The sequence below is a fragment of the Egretta garzetta genome, unplaced genomic scaffold (assembly GCF_000687185.1).
Source record: "Egretta garzetta isolate BGI_Z169 unplaced genomic scaffold, ASM68718v1 scaffold215, whole genome shotgun sequence".
In the NCBI taxonomy this organism is placed as follows: domain Eukaryota; kingdom Metazoa; phylum Chordata; class Aves; order Pelecaniformes; family Ardeidae; genus Egretta; species Egretta garzetta.
In genome coordinates, this window is record NW_009259719.1 from 4,899,313 (window position 1) to 4,919,442 (window position 20,130).

The window sequence follows — 20,130 nt, forward strand, 5'->3', positions numbered from 1 at the left end:
TAGCTGTGAGAGTCCCTCTAAATTTCCAGTCCTTCAGTAGAAGAAATGAATATGTGCAAAATACAAAATCTGGCATTACTTTCCTCGCAACTTATTTTTAATAACATAAAAATCTAAAATCAATAACAATTTGAGTCACGCAAGGGAGAAGGGGAATATTTAGTTAACTGTTACCATAGGACACCTTCATACAACAGGAAGAAAACTAATTGCTGCTTATGACCTACTTAAGGACCAGGGAAAGGAACTGTGAAAACCTAATCCTCTAATGACTTCAGTGGGAAGTCTAGTCACACAGCAACGTTAGGTAACAGTATCAAAAGAAGAAATAAATCACGCCACAACTACCCTTATTTATCTGTCCCTCTCTTTCTTATTTTGTTTGTCCAGCGTGGCTATGACATGAAAGCTAGGCTCTTAGTTTTGCAACAATTTACACATTTGTCCCTGAATGAAACAAAGCCAATATGACTGTATAAATCAGACTTTACAGGGTAGGTCTTGGAAGGAAGAGATTAAATCTAAAAATCAGCAATGTGTTTTTAGCACTACCTCTTTGCTTTTAAACATCTGCTCTGTAAAGTGATTCTGACAGTAAGGTAAAACTATGCTTTTCCTAGTTTCCCGTGTGCAATAGCAACCTATCACAGATAAGTGACCTATGATTTTAAAAAAACCCACTGTAAAACCACTCATCAGATAAAAATGCTCCTGTAACATAGTTATCATATCAGCAACTGAAAATTTTGTTTGATTGCCTGATTTCCAGGAATATCATAACACATTATAATTCCTTTCAAATCTAATGTACAACACAGCAAAGCCATGAATAGGGCTGCACACACAATCAGCAGTCTGATGCCACCATCAGCTATGGTGTTAGGCTGCTTTCTGTGCAAGAGGAATTTTTCTGTTGGCTAACAAAGATGGCACAGCTTGCCTAAGATTACCAGAACAATATCGTTTGTTGTATAACTCAAAGCTAATACACACAATTATAATAATTTTCTTTAAGTATTCAAATGCTAGCAGGATCTTACATTTATCAGAAAATATCTTTACCATAAACTGGAGTTTCCCAAGCTCAAGTGTGTTAGAAACCAGGAAATGGCAAAGGAAGTGGAGCTGTAACCTCAGTAAGCGGGCTTTGTAAGCAGAAAACCTTGCAAACGTTTGCCATAAACTAGTTCTAAACCACATTATACAGCTACAATTGACAGCACTTTAGTTCTTGGCTGGAGTCTGAAGTACACAAACCAACAAAAAAAGCTGTGACAACCTCCCACTGACAAGTATATTAAATTGATACTTGGTTATTGATAAATATATCAGCTTGCTGGTGCAGGTTGTCACAGCAGTACACAGCTGTACAATACAGGAAGCACTAAACACTTTGTGTCAAGGTAACGGTCATACTCTTTCTGCAAGGCAGATCTTGAAGCACCCATTAAAAATATTTTGCAATGTGACTGGTAAACACAAATAACACTTGAATTACTTTATGGATATTTTAATGAAATAAAAAGTTGGGCTTTCAGAAAAGGACCCTTTTCTATAAACTATATGGGAGAATATTTATAAAGGTGCACCACTCATCTCATATGCAAAATAATATTTCTCCTTGCTGCAATATTATAGAATAAGGAGATTAGTGCCTCATTTAATGAATATTTTTAGCAAGCATGGTGAACGTGATGTCAGACAGATACAGGCACTAGAATCACACAGTTCAGTCAAAAGAGCAGACACTGGTAGGATGACGTAAGAATCTCAAGGGCATGCAAAAAAAGCCATCACTGAGAAGCTTGAGTAAATGCAGAGGCCATCTTACAAGTAGCAGTAGCATACACAATGTTAACTCAACTGCTTACCCACTAAGTACACCAAGAACCAGGTTAAGTACGAAAAATGAGCCAAGGATGATAAGACTAACAAAATAGATCCATGGCCATTCACATCCTATTGCATCATTTACCTGTAAAATGTAAGGAAATAAGTTATGATTCAGTCATTCATTAAACAGCAGAGTCCTTTTTGCAGCTGCCAGATCACGTAGGTTTCAACACTGAAAGTTTATGGCTTACTCAGTTCTTAAAAAAATTAATGAACATTTTTTGATTTCTTTACTTACCCAAATCATGTTGTAGATATGATGCCTTAGAAGATGAATCAAAATAACATTTAAATGAAGTGCAGGAGAATTATTATTCATTTTTATCATTTTGCCACAAATATGGACACAAAGAATATATATTGGTACGTCTAAACCCCGATTTTGGCATTTGTATGTTATTTATACGATAGCTACAGAAAACTGTTTCTGTTCTAATGAGAGAAGAAGAAAACAGAGGTTTATTAAAAGATGTCATCACAACTGAAGTCTCACCTGTGTAAAATAACCTGTGTGTTCATGGCAACTGAATTCAGGACTCTGCCTTCATGATGAAAAAGGTGTATGCTTACCCGCTCAATACACCAAGAACAAGATTTAGTACGAAAAATGACCCAAAGATGACGAGACTGACAAAATACACCCATGGCAATTCAAATCCCATAGCATCATTCATCTGCAAGAAATAAGATGATCTTATAGAGTAGATCACTATAGTAATAGCAATGAAGAGTCAGAGAAAAAGAGAATTTAATCATTTAGGTGAGATAGCATTCTATGCATTCCTTCAGTATTCAAAGAAGAACAATACAAGAAAGAAGGCACTGGCCACATTAGCTTTGCATTTCTAATACATACTCTAAAACAAAATACTGAGCAAACCTAGCATTCAGATCAAAAATATTATCAAACATAAGTGCAGCACTGCAACAGTTCTGTTTTTAATACCTAGAATATGAACTAAATTTCAGATCTCAGTAATAAAAATTACACAAAGTATATTGAAATATTAGGATTTTTAGTTCATATGTATCCTAGCTACATGAATGATCCTTTGAGAAAAGAAACAGTAATATATATCTCAACAGGACGAGCAGTATTATTTTTTCTGTAAAGTGGAATTTCAACATTTTTTCCTGAAATAATACAGTTGGATGCAGTCAGACATTTTAAATTAATTCAAAAAGAAATAAGTGAGAATGAATTTGTGTAAAAACATGAACACAATTTTAGGAAAATTAAAAACTGAAATAAAATTTTAGAAACATAGTAGAAACATGGAAATATTCCAAAAACACTTCTGAACAAAAATTATATCAAGATCAAGATTAAATGACATTTAAAAAGTTGTTACTGATTTTTTTTTTAAGTAAGGTTGAAGTAACTGAGCTGTAAATACACTCTTCATAGGCTCACACAAGGCCTTTTTCACTGTCTATTCTTAGCGAGGTCGTTATACCTATCAGAGGATGGACTTAAGAAACATACCCATCGAAATCTATTCAGAAAAACAGATATTTTAAAACACAGGGAAATTGTTTTTGTGTGTAGCATTCAGCTGCAAAAAGACATTTTGGTAAATTACAAAAATAAGTCTGACTTGGAACTTCTTGGAAATGTCTGTTGTGGGAGAGAAATTATTCTGGCTTTTTTGTTTATACTGACAAGTTTGCATTAGATTCTTCTTAAGATGCTTTTTAGCAATGAAAATTCAGTAGACAATAAAAATTGCATGAGTATTCAAGACTGGGCATGGTATTGTAGAGCAATCTTTGGGCAAACCTTTTTCTTCTTGCATGAATGCTGTTGGTGTTTGTTGTATCTGAAATTTGTGATTAGGCTTTGAGCTTTATCAATAGTCAAGTTTGACTCCCATCCTTAACATCTCTGTTGTAAGAGACATATTAAACATGGGAACAAATGTTTTTCAAACTGTACTACTTATTTTATTTTTTCCTATATCTTTTAAAAATGTGTCATAATCTCAGTTTCTGCAAGATGGCCCTATGGATAGTGAGGAGTGCACACGCATTAAGTCTTTGCAGGTTAAGGCCCATAGGCACTTTTCTTTAATGGTGATCTGTAGTAATGCCTCTTTATACTAACTAAACAAACCTCTCAGAGAAGCCAAAGAAGATTATTTTACACAACTTCTTCGTGCATCCTTTAAAATAATTTCTATATGTATTATCTCTTAAAATGCTTTAGTAATTGAACTGAGGCACTGAAAAGTAACTTAGAATTACTTAGACTTCCTGGGGAAAAATCTAAAAATAGGTATTTGATTTGGATTTTTTCCTTTTAATTTCAATAGAACTGTATTTTCGATGAATTAAAATAGAGAACAGTTATAGCCATTCAGAAAGGCTGGGATTATTACCTTCAATTTTAAAAGATCCCAAGTTTCCATAGTCCAATTCTGCAACAGCATATTCATATGGAAAACAAAGTTCTTCATAATGCTGCCATTATACTGACCTACTTATACTTAGTCTCCTGTGCAACACTTTTAGCAATGCTTAGCGTGTATTCTGTGGTTGTTTTTTTTAATTATTATTCATGCCCATTCCCTCAAAGCAAATCCCCTAAACTTGAGAAGTCTTAACAATGAAGACACTCAGGTATTTAGTAAAATACCCTATTGCCCAGACTGAATTTCTTCTTTGTCCCAGTGTATGTTGCCCTTTGAAACTTCTTTCAATTGTAGGCACAAAATAAAATTTACCTAATTTTTTTTTCAAAATACATATTCATAATTATTTTATTACTTTTTAATTTAGTTTCCTTCATAGAAATGATTCATCTGATACAGGCAAAGTGTTTTTCTAACAATAGCTGATAAGAGCAAATATTTTGATTAAATTTCAAATACATACGAATGCATTTTGCATTTACTGAACTATACCATTAGCAAACAGTTGTTTGCAAGTCACCAGAGTTGACAGTGAAGGCATAAATTCATCTGGTGTTGATACCAACATTTTCCTGCTATAAATATTTTTGAAAAACCTGAAAGACTAATATTTGCAATTTTACTTGGAGAAAAAAGAGCTCTGGGAATCACAGCAATCCAACTGGATGCACTCTTTTTGCTCACAAACAGAACATATTCAAGAAGCCAGGCATTGGGCTAACTTAGTGACCCAGGACCAAAGCTGAAATTTCTATGCTCCATCACAAAGGCTCTATTAGCACAGACAGCTGTGATTTGCATTTCCTTCATTCACTTTATACTGCATAGCATATGAAGAAAATTCCTTCTCATTTAGGCAGTTTGATTTTAAGCCCAATGCTTTAGGCTAACCTATCTAGGACTAATGCCCCATGATGTAAAAATTGGAAACTGCAGCTCACCAGTGCTAGAAGAAATGGTTTGGGCAGATGCTGAACTAATTCAAAAGCATTCCTAGCTCAGGAACCCTTGATCTAGTAGAACACCTTGGCAATAATCTAAGATTGAATTCCTAAAAGTAACAGCCTGGAACTGTATCTACTCAAGAATTTTACCATTTAATTCTAGAGACAATTAACCTCTATTCAAGTAATGCATTGTGATTTCTGTTCATGAAGTATTATTTCTGATTGCATTAATATCAGACATGGAAGTATAAAAAGAAGTTCTTTCCTTTTAGAAAACTTCACTACTCATTTCATGCATGTCAAGTGGCATTCCATAACTTTCAATTAAAGAAAGATTAAAGGAGTCAATTTGCCTTATGATTAAAAATTGAGGCAGAGCTTGGTTAATATATGAGCACAGGAAAATCTCCATCCTCAGAAACAAGGTAGTTTCAGTTGAAAGGATTACTGCTGACTTCTCACTCAAAGTGCAGAATAAGGAGTTATGAAGACACAAATTCCAGATGCATTGGAAGTTGCATCTAAGAAATATAAACCATAAAAGCCCCTGAATTATGCTAAAGTAACACCAGGAAATCTCAGAGATATCACACCTCAAATCCTCAGCAAAAAGCCTTGCAAGATTCCCACCCCCTGTGGCTCAGGGATGTACTATACCAAAGGAGGTGTCATATTCAATGGCTCTCAATGGACTTATCCCATCTCTTTTTGAATCCATTAAGCTTTCAACATCCATAACACCAACTGCAGAGACACCCCAAGTACCATCCTTCTTGACCTTCTTTGTGCCTTTTTCCGAATCTAGCTTTACTGTTCTAATTACTGTTCTAATTACTTTGTCGATCACATCAACCAGAGGACAGATGAGATGATGGATGATATGAAGGACAAAGTATTTTTCCTATCACTTAATTCTATTCCACCATAATGGCAGATGTGTACTACTCGCTTACCTAAGTGTTTAAAAACGCTTATTCTCCAGAGATGCCACTTTTGGCTACACTCTGGCATTTTCACTCCTTTCATACATATGTTAAATTAGATTTGTATGTTTTGAAATAGCTTTGAAAAGAATTTTGAACTGAACTCTGAAGCTCTTCCTATCCCTTTCATGAGTGATGCAGTAACTAACAGTTCAAAAGTTCTTGTAAAAGGGCCCATTTGTTGATGCTACCAGAGCTGGAGACAAGTTACTCCATGCAACTTAAATTTGTGGAGAATAATTAATTTTTGTTGTATATTTGGCTCTTTATGTTTACATGTATGTTTGTGAGTATAGGTCTGCGAAGTCTTGAAGAACTATCTTGAGCTGATAGAACAAACTCGGTAGAATCTGAAAAGGCCTCATATGGCATTTGCAGTGAATTATCTTGTTAGCTGTGCTGTAGCTGGAGTCAACTATCATTACAATGCCTTGTAGATGATCACAGACTAAGACTTTGAAGTGAAACAGGGAGAAAGCCAAATTTACAGCAGACATAACCATTAGTATTACACAGCAGCAGATGGCACACTCCAATCTAAAACATCGAATAGAAATCATTAAAATGTCTCATCTATCCCTATCTGTGGTAATTGTGAGTAAAATCCCCATATGCAATTGAATGCACATCAAGGTCTTATTTTTCTATACACCTGGCATTGGTCTACTGAAAACCATTGCAAGTTCTTGGTATGCATCAATGAATATAAACTCTAACTGGGGATAATGATAAAGCAATGCAGTAACATCTCTAATTCTGCATTTGTGCTATCACAGCTAAAATGCACTGATGCATGAACCTGTTCTGAATTATTGTCCACGATGTTTCAAACTCACTTAATTTCTTAAGTTTCCTTAGGTTTCAATTTTACCTTCCTCCTTTCATAACATTCCAATAAACACATTGCAGCAGGGGTTATTTATTGTCACCAATAATCTACCTGATCATCTTAAAAATTATTAAGACTGTCAAACTCAGGCTCTTGACAGGTGTAAAAATCCTTCGGAAATGAGTATTTTGTGAAATGGGACTAATCCTGTATTCTTTGAAGTATACAATGGACTAATCCTGTATTCTTTGAAGTATACAATGTAGGTTCACAAAACCTCAGATCACAGGCTATTTATTCTACTCATTTTAGAGCATACCAGACAGCTTTTCAAAGCCTTCTAGCTTCAAAGGTTGTGTCCTGGGATATTCTAGGCTGAAGTGGAGTTAACTTAACGCTGACTTAAAATAGGCCATGCTTGAAGCAGCCTCCAGTAAAAGCATGTACTTTTATCTTCAATCTTCTCTGGGTTCTGGAGTTAAAGCACAGATTTCCCTGACATTCTCCTGGTTGGCCAGGCTCAACTTTGTTGTACTGCTGACACAGAAACGAGCCGAGATACGCACTGGTGAGATGTGAACTCAGAGACCACTGCTTTGTAAGTATTTCAGCTCAGCAACAACTGGAAAATCAGAATTTCATGGCTCACGCACAAAGGTAGACTAAAGAGAAATATACACACCTTGGAGCAGTGAAAAATTGCTGTTACCTAGAGAGGCTCATAATTACTTCATCACCTCTAAATTTGGCCCCCTGTCTTCTGTACATAAACCATGCTATAAAGTTGCATGCAGGACACAAAAGTGACCATCTCAAGTTAAACCTCAGCTTGTAAGACACTGCTTCAGTTTTATTAATTTGCTTTGATCTATCTGAACAGACCTCAATTTCTATCTTCTGTTATTTTTATCCATCGTTAGCTAATGAAGTGTATAATTTAGGTAGTCACATAAAGCATTTATTCTTCCAAGCTGATGGCTTTTTTTTTCTAATATTGATTAGGAATAAGTTTAGATGCAGGTCAATTTTTTTTCCCCATTCAGAGACTTTATTTTGCATCTAATGTTATTTTAGCTAGTTACTGTTGGTGGCATTTAATTAATCAGCTTACTGTCTTTAAATGGGGGGGAAAAGCCAATCAAGTAATTGTTCCAAGGAAAGCCTAGACGTCAAGTGTGACTGCTAAAACATTATTTTCTCTTTTACAGGTAGCTACCCCAGGTTGAATCTGCAGAGCGGATAGACACTACCATAACAAAATGAAGCTTTCTGCCTCTACAAAGTAGTAACCCCAGAGAAGGCTTTCTCTTGGATTGTGGGAGGACTCCACCAGGTTTAACAAACTCTATATTCCAGGTATAACAAAATGGAACTGTTTGATTCCTTCATTGGTTGCAGCATATTAATTTAGGATTAACAATTTTTAGTGCTTCTACCTATTTATCTATATTGCCCAAACCAATTTCACATAAGACATTTATAAAACCTATGTACTGATTTGGTTTATTAAATCTAAGGGATCAAAAATCCGTTCAAATGAATTAACTAATGTGATGAACACTGCGTTTATTTTTAAATATTTACAATGTATTAAAATGCATAGAGTAATAGTATCCACTTTAGTGATACGTACTAAATACCTTTTTTCTTTACGTGTCTGCTACGCGACCTATATATGTACGTACAACATTATATAATAATTGTATGTATTATTTCCCATATGCTGGATCCAAAATTTGCAAGCATAATAGCATGTACTGTTTGCATTGATGGTGTAAAATCATTACCTTAGTTTGTGTAGAAACAATGAACAAAACCCCAATACTCAAGGTAGATCTGAATGTACCTACTAAACTGTTATCCTGGGTCAGTCTGGGAGCTACGATGGTTTTAAAAGGACTGTTTGCTTCTCGTGGCAAAATTTTTGGCAGAAACTCTAGCTATTCAACTAGCAGAGTTCTTAGCGCTACCTAAAGTCTAGCCTACTTCTAATCCACTTTCTATCCATTTTATTTAAACTTTCTGGGGAGAAATAATATGTTCTTTTGAGCCTTCGCAATGATCTGTGACAAGAAATGAGTTCCATGCTTTGACTGCAGTACAGGTCATCAGTCAGCTAAGACTAAGACACTAGATATCTTGTCAAAGTAAATCAAGTTCAGTTCATGGGAAAGATATTTCCCTGTGAGGTAGTTTAAAATCCTCCTCAGGTGGGTTCTTCGTGTTCAGATGCTCATTTGAAAAAAAAATTATATTATATGATCAACCCTTTCAATGCTAATTCAAACTTCTAATATGTATATTCCTTGGCTTAGTAGCTCTGTTTGCACGCCTGAATTTGATCACTCCCTTTTTTCTCTTTCCGAGGTTTCTAAGTTATTGGCAATTTAAATCTTGTCTCTTTGCAACCTAAAATTGGTTAATTCAGAGCTTTTTATATCTAAAGGATATAAAAAATTAATCTAAATCATTACCTAAAAGGTGAAGGGGTTAAGCTAGATTTTAACATGACATTGGATCCAAGTAATTAAGACGCAAATTAAAAAAATCCTGCTTGCAATTCCTGGCTCTCAAGTGTGATTTATACAGTATATTAGTACTGTCATCCAAAATTTCTATCACTCTTTCTCGAGCTGGATATCATGTGTTAAATTTCTGGCTATGTAGCCATCAAAGGCTGGGTGCATTGTGCATCCACAGCACATCAATGCCTTTGGGGATGAGCTGCCTCGTTTCACTGAAGAATCTCCCCTAGAAGATCTGTGAGTGATGTTGGATGATGCTAAGAGAATAGCATTAAGCTATCCTTAGTACATAACAGACAAAGGCAGAAATAAATTTTTTCTAAGATTTTTCTAGCGTATTCCCTCACATTTTTTAAACATTTTTTGCTGAGTGTTTGCAGCTGATGTACAAAAGGAAAAAAAAGCTGTCAAGCATCCTTTGACTTCTCTCAGACTGGAAGCTGAAATTCATTGCTCACAAGTATTGTTTGGATGCAATAACATGCCTTCCATTTCTGCAGCTGTAGCGTGAGTAATACGACTTAAATCACCCAAAGTAGTTGTTTCCCATTGGTTTATTAAATCATTCAATTCAAAGTTCTAGAGTATTATTGCTTATTTGACTGTTGGTCATATTTTTTGAAAGATACTTTTTAGAGATTGTTGCTCAGAACTCTGATGACAGTTTTGACAATACTTCAAACATGCTTTGCAACTTTTTGTTTATGGGCTAATAATACATTTTGTTCCTGAGCCAAAGGGTTTTCTTGTGAGATGTATTTGCAAAATATTTGCTTGTGTTTAGGGAAAATCTTTGGCTGCGCATCAGCTGGTTTCAAGTACATTATATCCCCTTACAATATTTCTGAGTAGGTTGTCCTTTAAGATTCTTGAACTAGGAGCATTCTAAAAAATGACAGGATTAGAAGATTGTCTGAGTTCCTGATCATCTGATTGACATTCTGAATAGTTAACAGACTGCTTTGGTTTATTATTGCAATTATTTTCTTTTCCATGCATAGGTTTTATGTGAAAGTTATAATCATTTTTTCAAATTCTCATCCAGTAAGAAAAAAAACATATAACGATTTTCTAACTTTTAGTTTATGCACATCTTGTACTACTGGAAAGCTAGTGAGGAAGCCGCAGCTCTTGTACTTGGCTATGGAAGTATATTCAAAGAAATATTGATACAGTCTTTTCTATCTTGATATATTACTTCCAGTAACATTAATGTAATGGCTGCATAGACACTTGCATACTAGACATACACAAAAGTGCAGTGAGGCCTAAACAGACTGTGATACAGAAATGATTGATTTTCTTCAAATGTTCTAAGATGCTTCAAGGAGTATATTGGGGCATATGAAGCTTAATTTCTAAAACAAGAAACAGATTTCTATGTGCACGCTTTTTTTTTTTTTAATAAAAGCAGAGGAATTATGAATGAAGTATTACTTTGATGATGATATATGCTATTGCCAAAGAGTAGCAAAGGGCACAGCTTTAAGACGTTGACATATTATTAAAGGGTACATGAAAAAAAACTGACACCCCTTTCCTTAAACTTTATGCCAGTTTTAGATTGCTTAGACATTTCAGGCAATGAGTTGTGTATTTTAAACATGAACCACTGAGAGAATATCTTGTTAACATATCAGGAAGTGCATTAATAGGCAAAATCATATAAGACATCAATGTACCATTATTCAGTGATTTCAGCTTCAGTGCTTCAGTCTCAAAAATCTCCAAGATCAACCTGAATAGTGCTAGCTAGGTGTCAGAGAACTGAGGAACTGTTAATATTTGAGCTAGTAATGCAATATCTGTCCATAAAATTGACTTAGTAAAATTCAGCAGCCATTAAATACAGTTGCGCCATTATTTAATCAACTGTTCTGGCAACCCATCACAGAACAGTTTGTTTCACAGAGGCCCTGCCCATCCCTCATTCAAGTTACAGTAGTGTCAGTATAGGTTATTAAAGTGTAGTAACTCAAGATAACTTCACTATGGTGAAAACAAGAAGAATTACATGTGATAATTTTGGTACTCATAGGAAAATTGGGGGTTTTACTGGCAAGTACCGTCGCTCATTATGTGTGTTCCTACATATCAAGTGAAATAGCTAAAAATAAAAAGCTATTTACAAAATACGTGTTTGCCATTAATAGACTAGAAATCTAGATGTTTGAAAGACATGGAAAAAAATCTAGAGCCAGATATGTAAATGGAGACTCAGATATTGTAATTCTTGAGTGCCTGCTAGCATAAACTGAAAACGAGAAAAAGAATACTATGCTCTCAGCTTTAGAATGTGAGCCAGAGCATTAAAAACCTGGGCACAGAGAGGCTGCCACTTTGCCAATAACAAGGACTGCACTGGGATCCAAAACTAATAGCATAATCCTTCAGCTAGGGCTAGAGAGCAAACAGAAAGGACTGTGACTGGGAATAAACACTGTCCTGATATAAATGGAGAAGATGTACAGCTGTGCAGCCACAAACATATTATACAATTTGGGAATACATATGCTGCACTGGCTGGTGAAAACAAGGACAGTACCCCTTAACCTCTACAGTTAAGTCTAGCATTTGGCACCAAGGAGTCACATTTTTTGCGGATGAAACATGTAATAAATGCTATCCAGTGATTACATGTAAGTTAGAGAGATGAAAGTAGCCAGATGAAGACACTCTAAAAAATAGTAGGACATATGGGATTCAGACGCAAACTACTGAGCAGCAGGATGTCCACTGGAGTCACCATGACCTGAAGGGTGCCTAGCAGTAGCAACATCAGATACACATAAGCAGATACACGTAAGACAAAAATCATTATTGATGCTTGGAGAATTTTTAAGGTGAGTTTACTGTTGTTAACCAGGTGATAATGAGCTGTGATAGCCAGTGTTATTGAAAGCTGTCATTTTCAGCTGTCATTCTTGCTAACAGAATGCCACACAACACGATGCAAAACATTGCACGTATTTCACCCACTCAGATTACACCTGCTAGCAAGATAAGCCTACACAGTGATCAAATGGAAATCAGTATTTTGTGCAGTTTCTAATACCTGTGAGTTTGGTTTTATTTGTTTATGTTTTGTATAAAACTCATTCAGTCTGCATATCATCAACAGATTTCTAAGTGAAAAGCAACCCAGAAAATCCATGCACCTCTAGCTAAAATTATTTCCTTAGATTCTTTGGCCATTTTTATTACAACCTGGTATACCCCTAATGTTTTCACAATTTCCATTAAAGCAGTATCTTTTCCAATTTTTAGCTAGCAATAGCTAAATCTACCTCAGCTTAGCCAGGGGTAAAATTAAAACATAAAATTGTCATTTATCTTGTCCTTAGCAAGTAATTTCAGCTTGACAATGGGCAACTTGTCAGTCCACAGACAGAAAGAATCCAGATCTATAATTTAATTACATAAACATCAGTTAAGACCAATTCTAAAGCCACTCGACTATCTGACTGATTATATTTCACTAGGTCAATAAATATTTGCTTTTCTGTCTAAAAATCAGTGTTATTTGTAATAAACTGAAAACTGACATCTGTGTACCTGTAAATATTTTCTACACTGGGAACTCGTCATAGAGAAATAAATAACTCATGGGCACAGTTTTGCATTTTCTTAATTTTTAATTTTCTTATGCATTGCATTTTTGCCTACTCATAACAATATTCAGCATCCTATTTTAATGGGTTTATTTTTTATGCTGTCAATGGAGACTCTACAAAGCTTTAAGATGCATCAGATCAATTAGCTCGTTAATTCTCAGGGGAAAAAATGTTTAATACTGAACCACTCAGCTTAAATTGTTTATATGTCTTTTGTAAAAATCATATTCTAATACAGTAACTCCCTGAAGGTTTTACATTAATTTGCCTTGAAAAAAATTGGTGGCATTTGGAGGATTATCAGGTACTGACATGTGGGCATACTTTCGCCTTGAAAGATGTTAGATGTGTATTTTTTTCTAGAGAATCATGGCAAACCTTCCCTTTTCTTTGAGGAGAGATAAAAATAACTATCATCATCACGAACACAAATCATACAAAGGACATACTAACTCTACACTCACAAAGTGTCTTTGAGAAAATTAGGAAGAGTTGGAGAGCAAAACCCAGGGTTCATAAGCCTACCCCATGAGACATACATTAGCCTATACGTAGCTATGCAATATTTTTTAGTATTTAAGGTTTGCATGTTTATAGCCAATTTTGTATCTCTGATAACAGACAGCAGAAGCAGAGATTCCTATTTTGACTTTTTTTTTTTGTCTTTCAATCCTAAAAGAATGCCAGTTTACCATCTTAATTATCTTTAACAGTGACATTATCTTAAAACATCTCCATATTCTATATTCCAGTATCACAGATTTTATCTGAGACTATATTCTGGTGATATGTTTTTTAGCAAAAGCATATTTCACCTTGATTTGCAAAAAATGGCCACATAAAATAAAGTGTTCATTCACTGGGTAATATTAAATCCTTAATTGCATCCAATCCTCCACAACAGATGTGCTATTAGTACATAGTCCCACTCGGCCAGACAACCTTAAAGAAATTCAAAACGTGAGCTGCTGTGAGCAACATAACCTAGAGTATAGTTCCAGTAAGATACATCTTGAGATGGCTCATCCGTTTTTAACAGCTTGCTAATAGTGATCCTTACTAGTGATCAGTTTTATTCTTTCATAAATATTTTCCAGTATTTGAACTGTTAGAATTTTATTTGTTATAAGGTCCTAATTGCTGCAAAGACTTACTGCTGAGTACCAAGTAGCACAGAACATTCTCACTGATTTTCAGCACCTATGGTAGATAGGTTCTGTCACAGACTTCTTGAACGACCTTGGACAAGTCACCCACATCAGATATTTAGGTGCTTAAAGATTCACAACAGAACAAAATGTTCTTAGATTGGAATGGGGTTAGGCAGAGAAATGTCTACCTGTATATATAGACCCTAGTCCTTTAAAAATCTGTGTGTTCTTTTTCCTCCATTCTGATTTGTAAAATCAGGACTAAATATATCTTCCATTTCCCAGTCTGTGTCAAGCTCTCTCTTTATGTTGTAAGATTGTGGAGGTTCCATACCTGATGCTAGAGTAGCATTTAAAAATGGGGATTTATACAGTTAGATTTTTGAATACCTTTTGCTGCTTCTACGGAGACAATGTCAGGCTCACAGCTCTTGTGATTTGTTGTTTCTGAATGGTTAACAAATGGTTTGCAGTCCCCATGGCAAGCAGTGATAGTTGAGTGCTTACTTTGTTCCAATTTGTGTTAATATTGTGAAATATTTTACAGAAATACCACAGAAAGAGAGCTCTCAAGCTTTAACAGAAAAGACATAGCTTAAAAACTGTAGGCTTGCATGACAAAAATATTAGTCCAAAGGACATAAATGCAATATTATATTTATCCAAATGGAATAGGCAAAAAACCCTCAAATAAGCAATGAACAAATTTGTTTCTAAAATGTCTTTTTAGCCTGAGGAGTCCAGTAAGATGCTGTGACTGGAAAAAGTATGCAGCTGAGCTCGTCTCCTGCAAAACTCACCAGGACTTCCTGCTGTTGGCATTGTAAAACACAGCTTATTTCTCACTGGAACATTGAAACTTGTTTAAAAGTAAAAAAAGCTCAGTGATTTATGAACTTACCCAGTATAACACATCAGTCCATCCTTCCATGGTTATACACTGGAACACAGTCAACATTGCAAACGCAAAATTATCAAAGTTGGTTATGCCTCCATTTGGTCCAACCCATCCGCCCTTACATTCAGTGCCATTCATGACACACTGACGTCCATTCCCTGAGAATGCACAAGGTGCTGGATCTTCTTCAACTAGTATATCTGAAAATGGAACAAAAAAAATCAGAACTTTCAGTTCTCAAATTTTCATGGGTTAACTCTTTGCATGAAGAAATCGATCTGTTGGAAGGTAAATCCAGATATCAACCTGAGAAAGGCAGCCCGTGAGAGCTTCGGAGCTTTTAGTGTCTTCTCACACCTGGGCCTTACAGCCTTAAAATAGGCTAATCAAAACTGAATTTATAAGAGAGCTCAAGTAATTAAGCAGTGGAAAGAAGCATGTAATAATACAACATATCTTTTTAGAATCCCCCTATGCTCATTTTTTTTTTTTCCTCTTCATTGCTGTTTCTTCACTTCATGCCACTTCATACTAACATATGGACCACCAAGGAAGCAGGTCTGGAATAATTCCTACATATAGTCTACTTCATTACTTAGCTGATAGAAATGTACCCTTAGCCATCAGATACTCCCTCATGATGTTTAACTCCTTCAGATTTCTCCCCTAGCAAATGCTTTCATTTCAGCATTTCACCTGGATGGAGGAACACTGGTTTCTTTCATTACTCATTTCAGAACTGCACTTCTTATCACATTGCCACAATCTTGGAGGAGAGACACTGCCAGATTGTGAACTCAGGAAAGTGTATCTTCCCTGGAATAGGACTAGCTAGCTCTTCAGTAATCAGATTAGAAAAAAAACTACTGAGTTGTCCCTCATGGATAGTCACCCTTACTATTTTCACTACTGACATTTCAGTTACACATTTCAGAAATGAAAACTTATTCAAAGAATGTTCTAGTCTCTAACTAGTTTGCATTGTTGTTGCTGTTTTTTAAATGCAATGCACTCTTCCTAAAATTATGAACCACAGTGAAAACTGGGGTTACAACAGTTTTAGTGCTTTGGCCCCTATTTTATTTCAAACTGAAATCCCACAAACTTGAAAGAAAACATAATTAATCCCTTATTTCAGTCAAGAGTTTCATGACTTACCTGAATCAATAAGAAAACAAGATTTGTGCATTTTTCCAATAAAAAGTTCCAATCCTATAATAGCATAGATTATGATTACAAATAATACCAAAAGGGCAATATGGAGGAGGGGGACCATGGCTTTTATAATGGAGTTCAGGACAACTTGTAAACCTAAATGGAAAAAAGAAGATACAAGATATGAACCAGACTTCTACATCTTGCCATCTTGCCTTACCAAATTTTCTCTAACAACACATTATTAGAAATTAATGATACAGGCATGCAGACTGAATCAGTTTTAAAAAAAAAAATTCTACTGCTCAGAGCCACAAAATGTTCCTGTAACATAAAATACTTCCTAAGAATCTAAAGCTTTGTGACAAAGTCTAATTATTTCCTCTGTTAATAATGGATGAGCCATAGAGGTCAATGCTTGAAATGTGTCACAAGATTTTATGGTTTTTTAGAAAGAAAGGGCATGTAGTCAGTGTGTGGCTGTAGGTCATTTTATACGACCTTTAAAAAGTTCTGTGCAACAACCACAACTTTGCAGCAAGTCCTGAGAAAAACTTATACTCAGCCAATTGCAGAACTGTATTTTTGATCTGGAGAGATAAAGAGAGTATAGTCACCCATGAAAAAACATTTTTACTCCAAACAAACTTACTTTTTGTTCATTTATCCTTCACATGGGTTTTCAGAACTATTTCAATTTTCTTTTTCCTTAATTAAATATTTAGCCAAATTTTGGCATTACCAAAAGAAGTAAATCCCAGAAAAATGAAGCTGCCACAGTGCCAATGAGAACAAAATATGGCTCATTTTTATTTTAATAGACTTCCTTTCTGACATTTCATAAGACTGCTTCTTTCTTCACTGGAGTTCCTTTGCTAAATATATACTGTCACGATCACTTCCATGTAACAGACTATGATATAATAAACACAGCATTAAGATCCTTTTTTTGAATACCTTGGAAAGAGCTGAATTGCAAGCCACAAACCTCTTACTCAGCCCAAATAGCTTTATTAATTAATAAGGTATTAAAAGAAACCATGAAAGTTTATCAGAAAATTCAATTGCTTTCTTTAAATAAAATTGTTGTACTTTTTAAGCTTCCTATCCTTTATCTGTTAACTCTACTGAGATAAACAGAAGGCATTCATGTGCATTGGAGGGGGCATGAAATATGAAACGTGTAATGTGCTTTGGCATACACTTACCAACATATAAACTATCTTAAGACCACCTACACTTTCAGATCTGCAGGGTTTTGGAATAAAAAAAAAAAAAAATCTGTTTTTTTTTTTTCCTGGTGTATTTGCATTTTAACATGTAATTCAATAAAGCTTCTAAAAAAAAAGAAGTGTATTCCCCTGTCTGCTTATTGAACTGTGTAAGAAAATCATACACTGAATGAATTCACAACCCTTTGTTCAATTTGAAATAGGGTATCATTCATCTTGAAACTCACTTTATATACATAACCAGATGACAAAAAATCAAATTTATATTATCTCAGTTCTGTTAGTGTCTGGAACAAGAAAGTTAAATAATCAGATCAGTTACAGTATTCATTCCAATGGAATTAAATAGAAAAGAGCTTACTGGGCACTCCTGATACAAGCCGGAGAGGTCGCAATACACGAAAGGCTCTTAGGGCTTTGACATCAAAGCCACCAGGTTTGCCACCTGAGTGGCTGCCACCTTCTGTTTCTTTGGTTAATTGTTCCAATATTACACTAAATAATCTAGAAAACGAGATGAAGGGTAAGGTCATCACCATCCATTTACCATGCAATCAAAGGTATTAAGAAATTACATGAACTGCAGATAATTCTGAAAAGCTGTTCAGCTGTCAAAATGAGAGGTATATTTACACAGCAAATCATGACAGGAAGAGTTGTGAAGTGAAAGAGTTTCTAATCCCTCCAGAGAGGGATGATCACACAGTATCCAATAAATTAGCATTCTGCTTGTAGACACAACTTGCTATTTTTAAATAAATGAAGCTACTTTGCTGCTTCTTTGTTCAAGTGTTCTAGGTGTAAGGTTTGGAGAATTAGTCTTTTCTTTAGAAGATAAAATAGATAATCATAAGAAACGATCTGTTTTAATTTTGGTGGAATATATGAACTCCAAGTGACACGACAGTTCAATATTCTAAATACAGTCAGCAAAAAATGACTATATGAAAAATAATTACAGTCCAACATTTAATAACACCAAAACCATTTGTTTCTTGCACATAATATCTTTGAGGATAACAGTATTCCCAGATGATTCATTTATTATACTGTATTTCTTCACTGCAGAAATGAGCTAGTCATTCATTAGAACAGTTTGGAAGACAAGAGGTTTATTTTTCTTTCCCACTTCTAGCAGCAATTCCAAGTGATGCAAGTGGTTGAAGTGCAAAGTAGTCTTAGGTTTATTTTAGTTTGAGCCTGCATTTCAGATGCATGGCTTTCTAGACTGTGGCTAGACCGTGCAAACCATGTTATCCTTTGCACAGAGTCTGTAGTTCAGTAGTTGCAAAACTGAACTTCTCCTGGAAGGATTATCAAGTCAATAAAGTTTTGTAATCCTGAAAAACATTTCACGCTTGTAAAGGACTCCTGAAATGTACAGGTTTTTGGTTTTGTCAAGAAGTCTTCACAACTCTGGTTCACAACTCTGTCATGCTGAATAGTTGCTAGAAATCACGTAATATTTAAATAGGTTGCTCAAACTAGAATATTGAAGACTTTCTTCTCTTCCCACAGTAAGCAACTGACCTGTATCAGTAAACACACATCCCTATTCTGCTTCATTCCCTTCCAGAGTGAAACCCAGGCACGGAGACTACAGATCTCAGAATGAACACCAGCAACCTACATACCTCTATACCCACAGAAATCCAGACATTTAATTTTTCAGCTCCTGATTCAGCCCTATAATTTAATAGAAGCATAATTCTAAGAAAATGAGCCATCTCCATGATTTCAGAGTGACTATTCGTGCTCTAAAGGCAGACATGATTAAACAGCCTTCTGAATCAAGTCCTGAATTAAGAGAAGCTGTTTTCAGTCTGTCAGTCCATACATCATTCAGAAAATTAAAGGGCTACAGGCATAGGAAGGTGCTATGAAATCTTTCTCTAAGAGGACCTTATTCTTTCACAAAAATCTATGGAAATTACATGGCATAGCATGCAGGCAAGTAGTAGACTGCTCTGAAAGTAATTCGTACTCTCACTGATTTCAGATAGAAGTGAGAAAGATGGGAGAAAACATCACATTCACAGCTATGTCTACAGCTCTGTCATTTTACGTCCATCCTATAAAGCCATTTAGGTATAAAACCACTGATCTCCTTTATTACTTTTTAAAATTACATTTCTTTTCCTGTACAGTTTACCAAAGTTTAAATGCCATATCTGATGTTGTAGAAAAAAAGTCTCTATGCATGCTTTCCTTTTGCTAGTAGAGATTTCTTTTGATATAACTAAGATATATGCATTTGGACTGCTACAGTTTCTGCTGAGAAAGCACATGAAGCAAATTTCATCTAATACATCCAATATAGGACATTATGGCAGCTCTTTCAAAGCTATTAAAAAATATAATGGAATTTCACAATGAAACTAGTCAAAAATCAGATCCAGAAGTGATTCCATATCCACCTTGAGTTACATATGAAAATCAATTTTTCACTGGGCTTTTAAGTACTAGTTAAATAAATGGACTCATGCTTGCTT

The 20,130-nt window shown here is 35.1% G+C and overlaps 1 protein-coding gene across 1 annotated transcript in view; it reads right to left on the bottom strand.

Moving 5' to 3' along the window:
• The window catches only part of CACNA1D (calcium voltage-gated channel subunit alpha1 D), a 198,348-nt gene that overhangs the window by 104,472 nt on the left and 73,746 nt on the right, over positions 1-20,130 (bottom strand). The window contains exons 5-8 of the mRNA XM_035894713.1: positions 18,000-18,142; positions 16,410-16,562; positions 15,255-15,451; positions 1,872-1,975 (exon numbers count right to left, since the gene is read on the bottom strand). Of these exons, the coding sequence (XP_035750606.1) occupies positions 1,872-1,975; positions 15,255-15,451; positions 16,410-16,562; positions 18,000-18,142 (597 nt within the window). The remainder of the gene's footprint in view (positions 1-1,871; positions 1,976-15,254; positions 15,452-16,409; positions 16,563-17,999; positions 18,143-20,130) is intronic.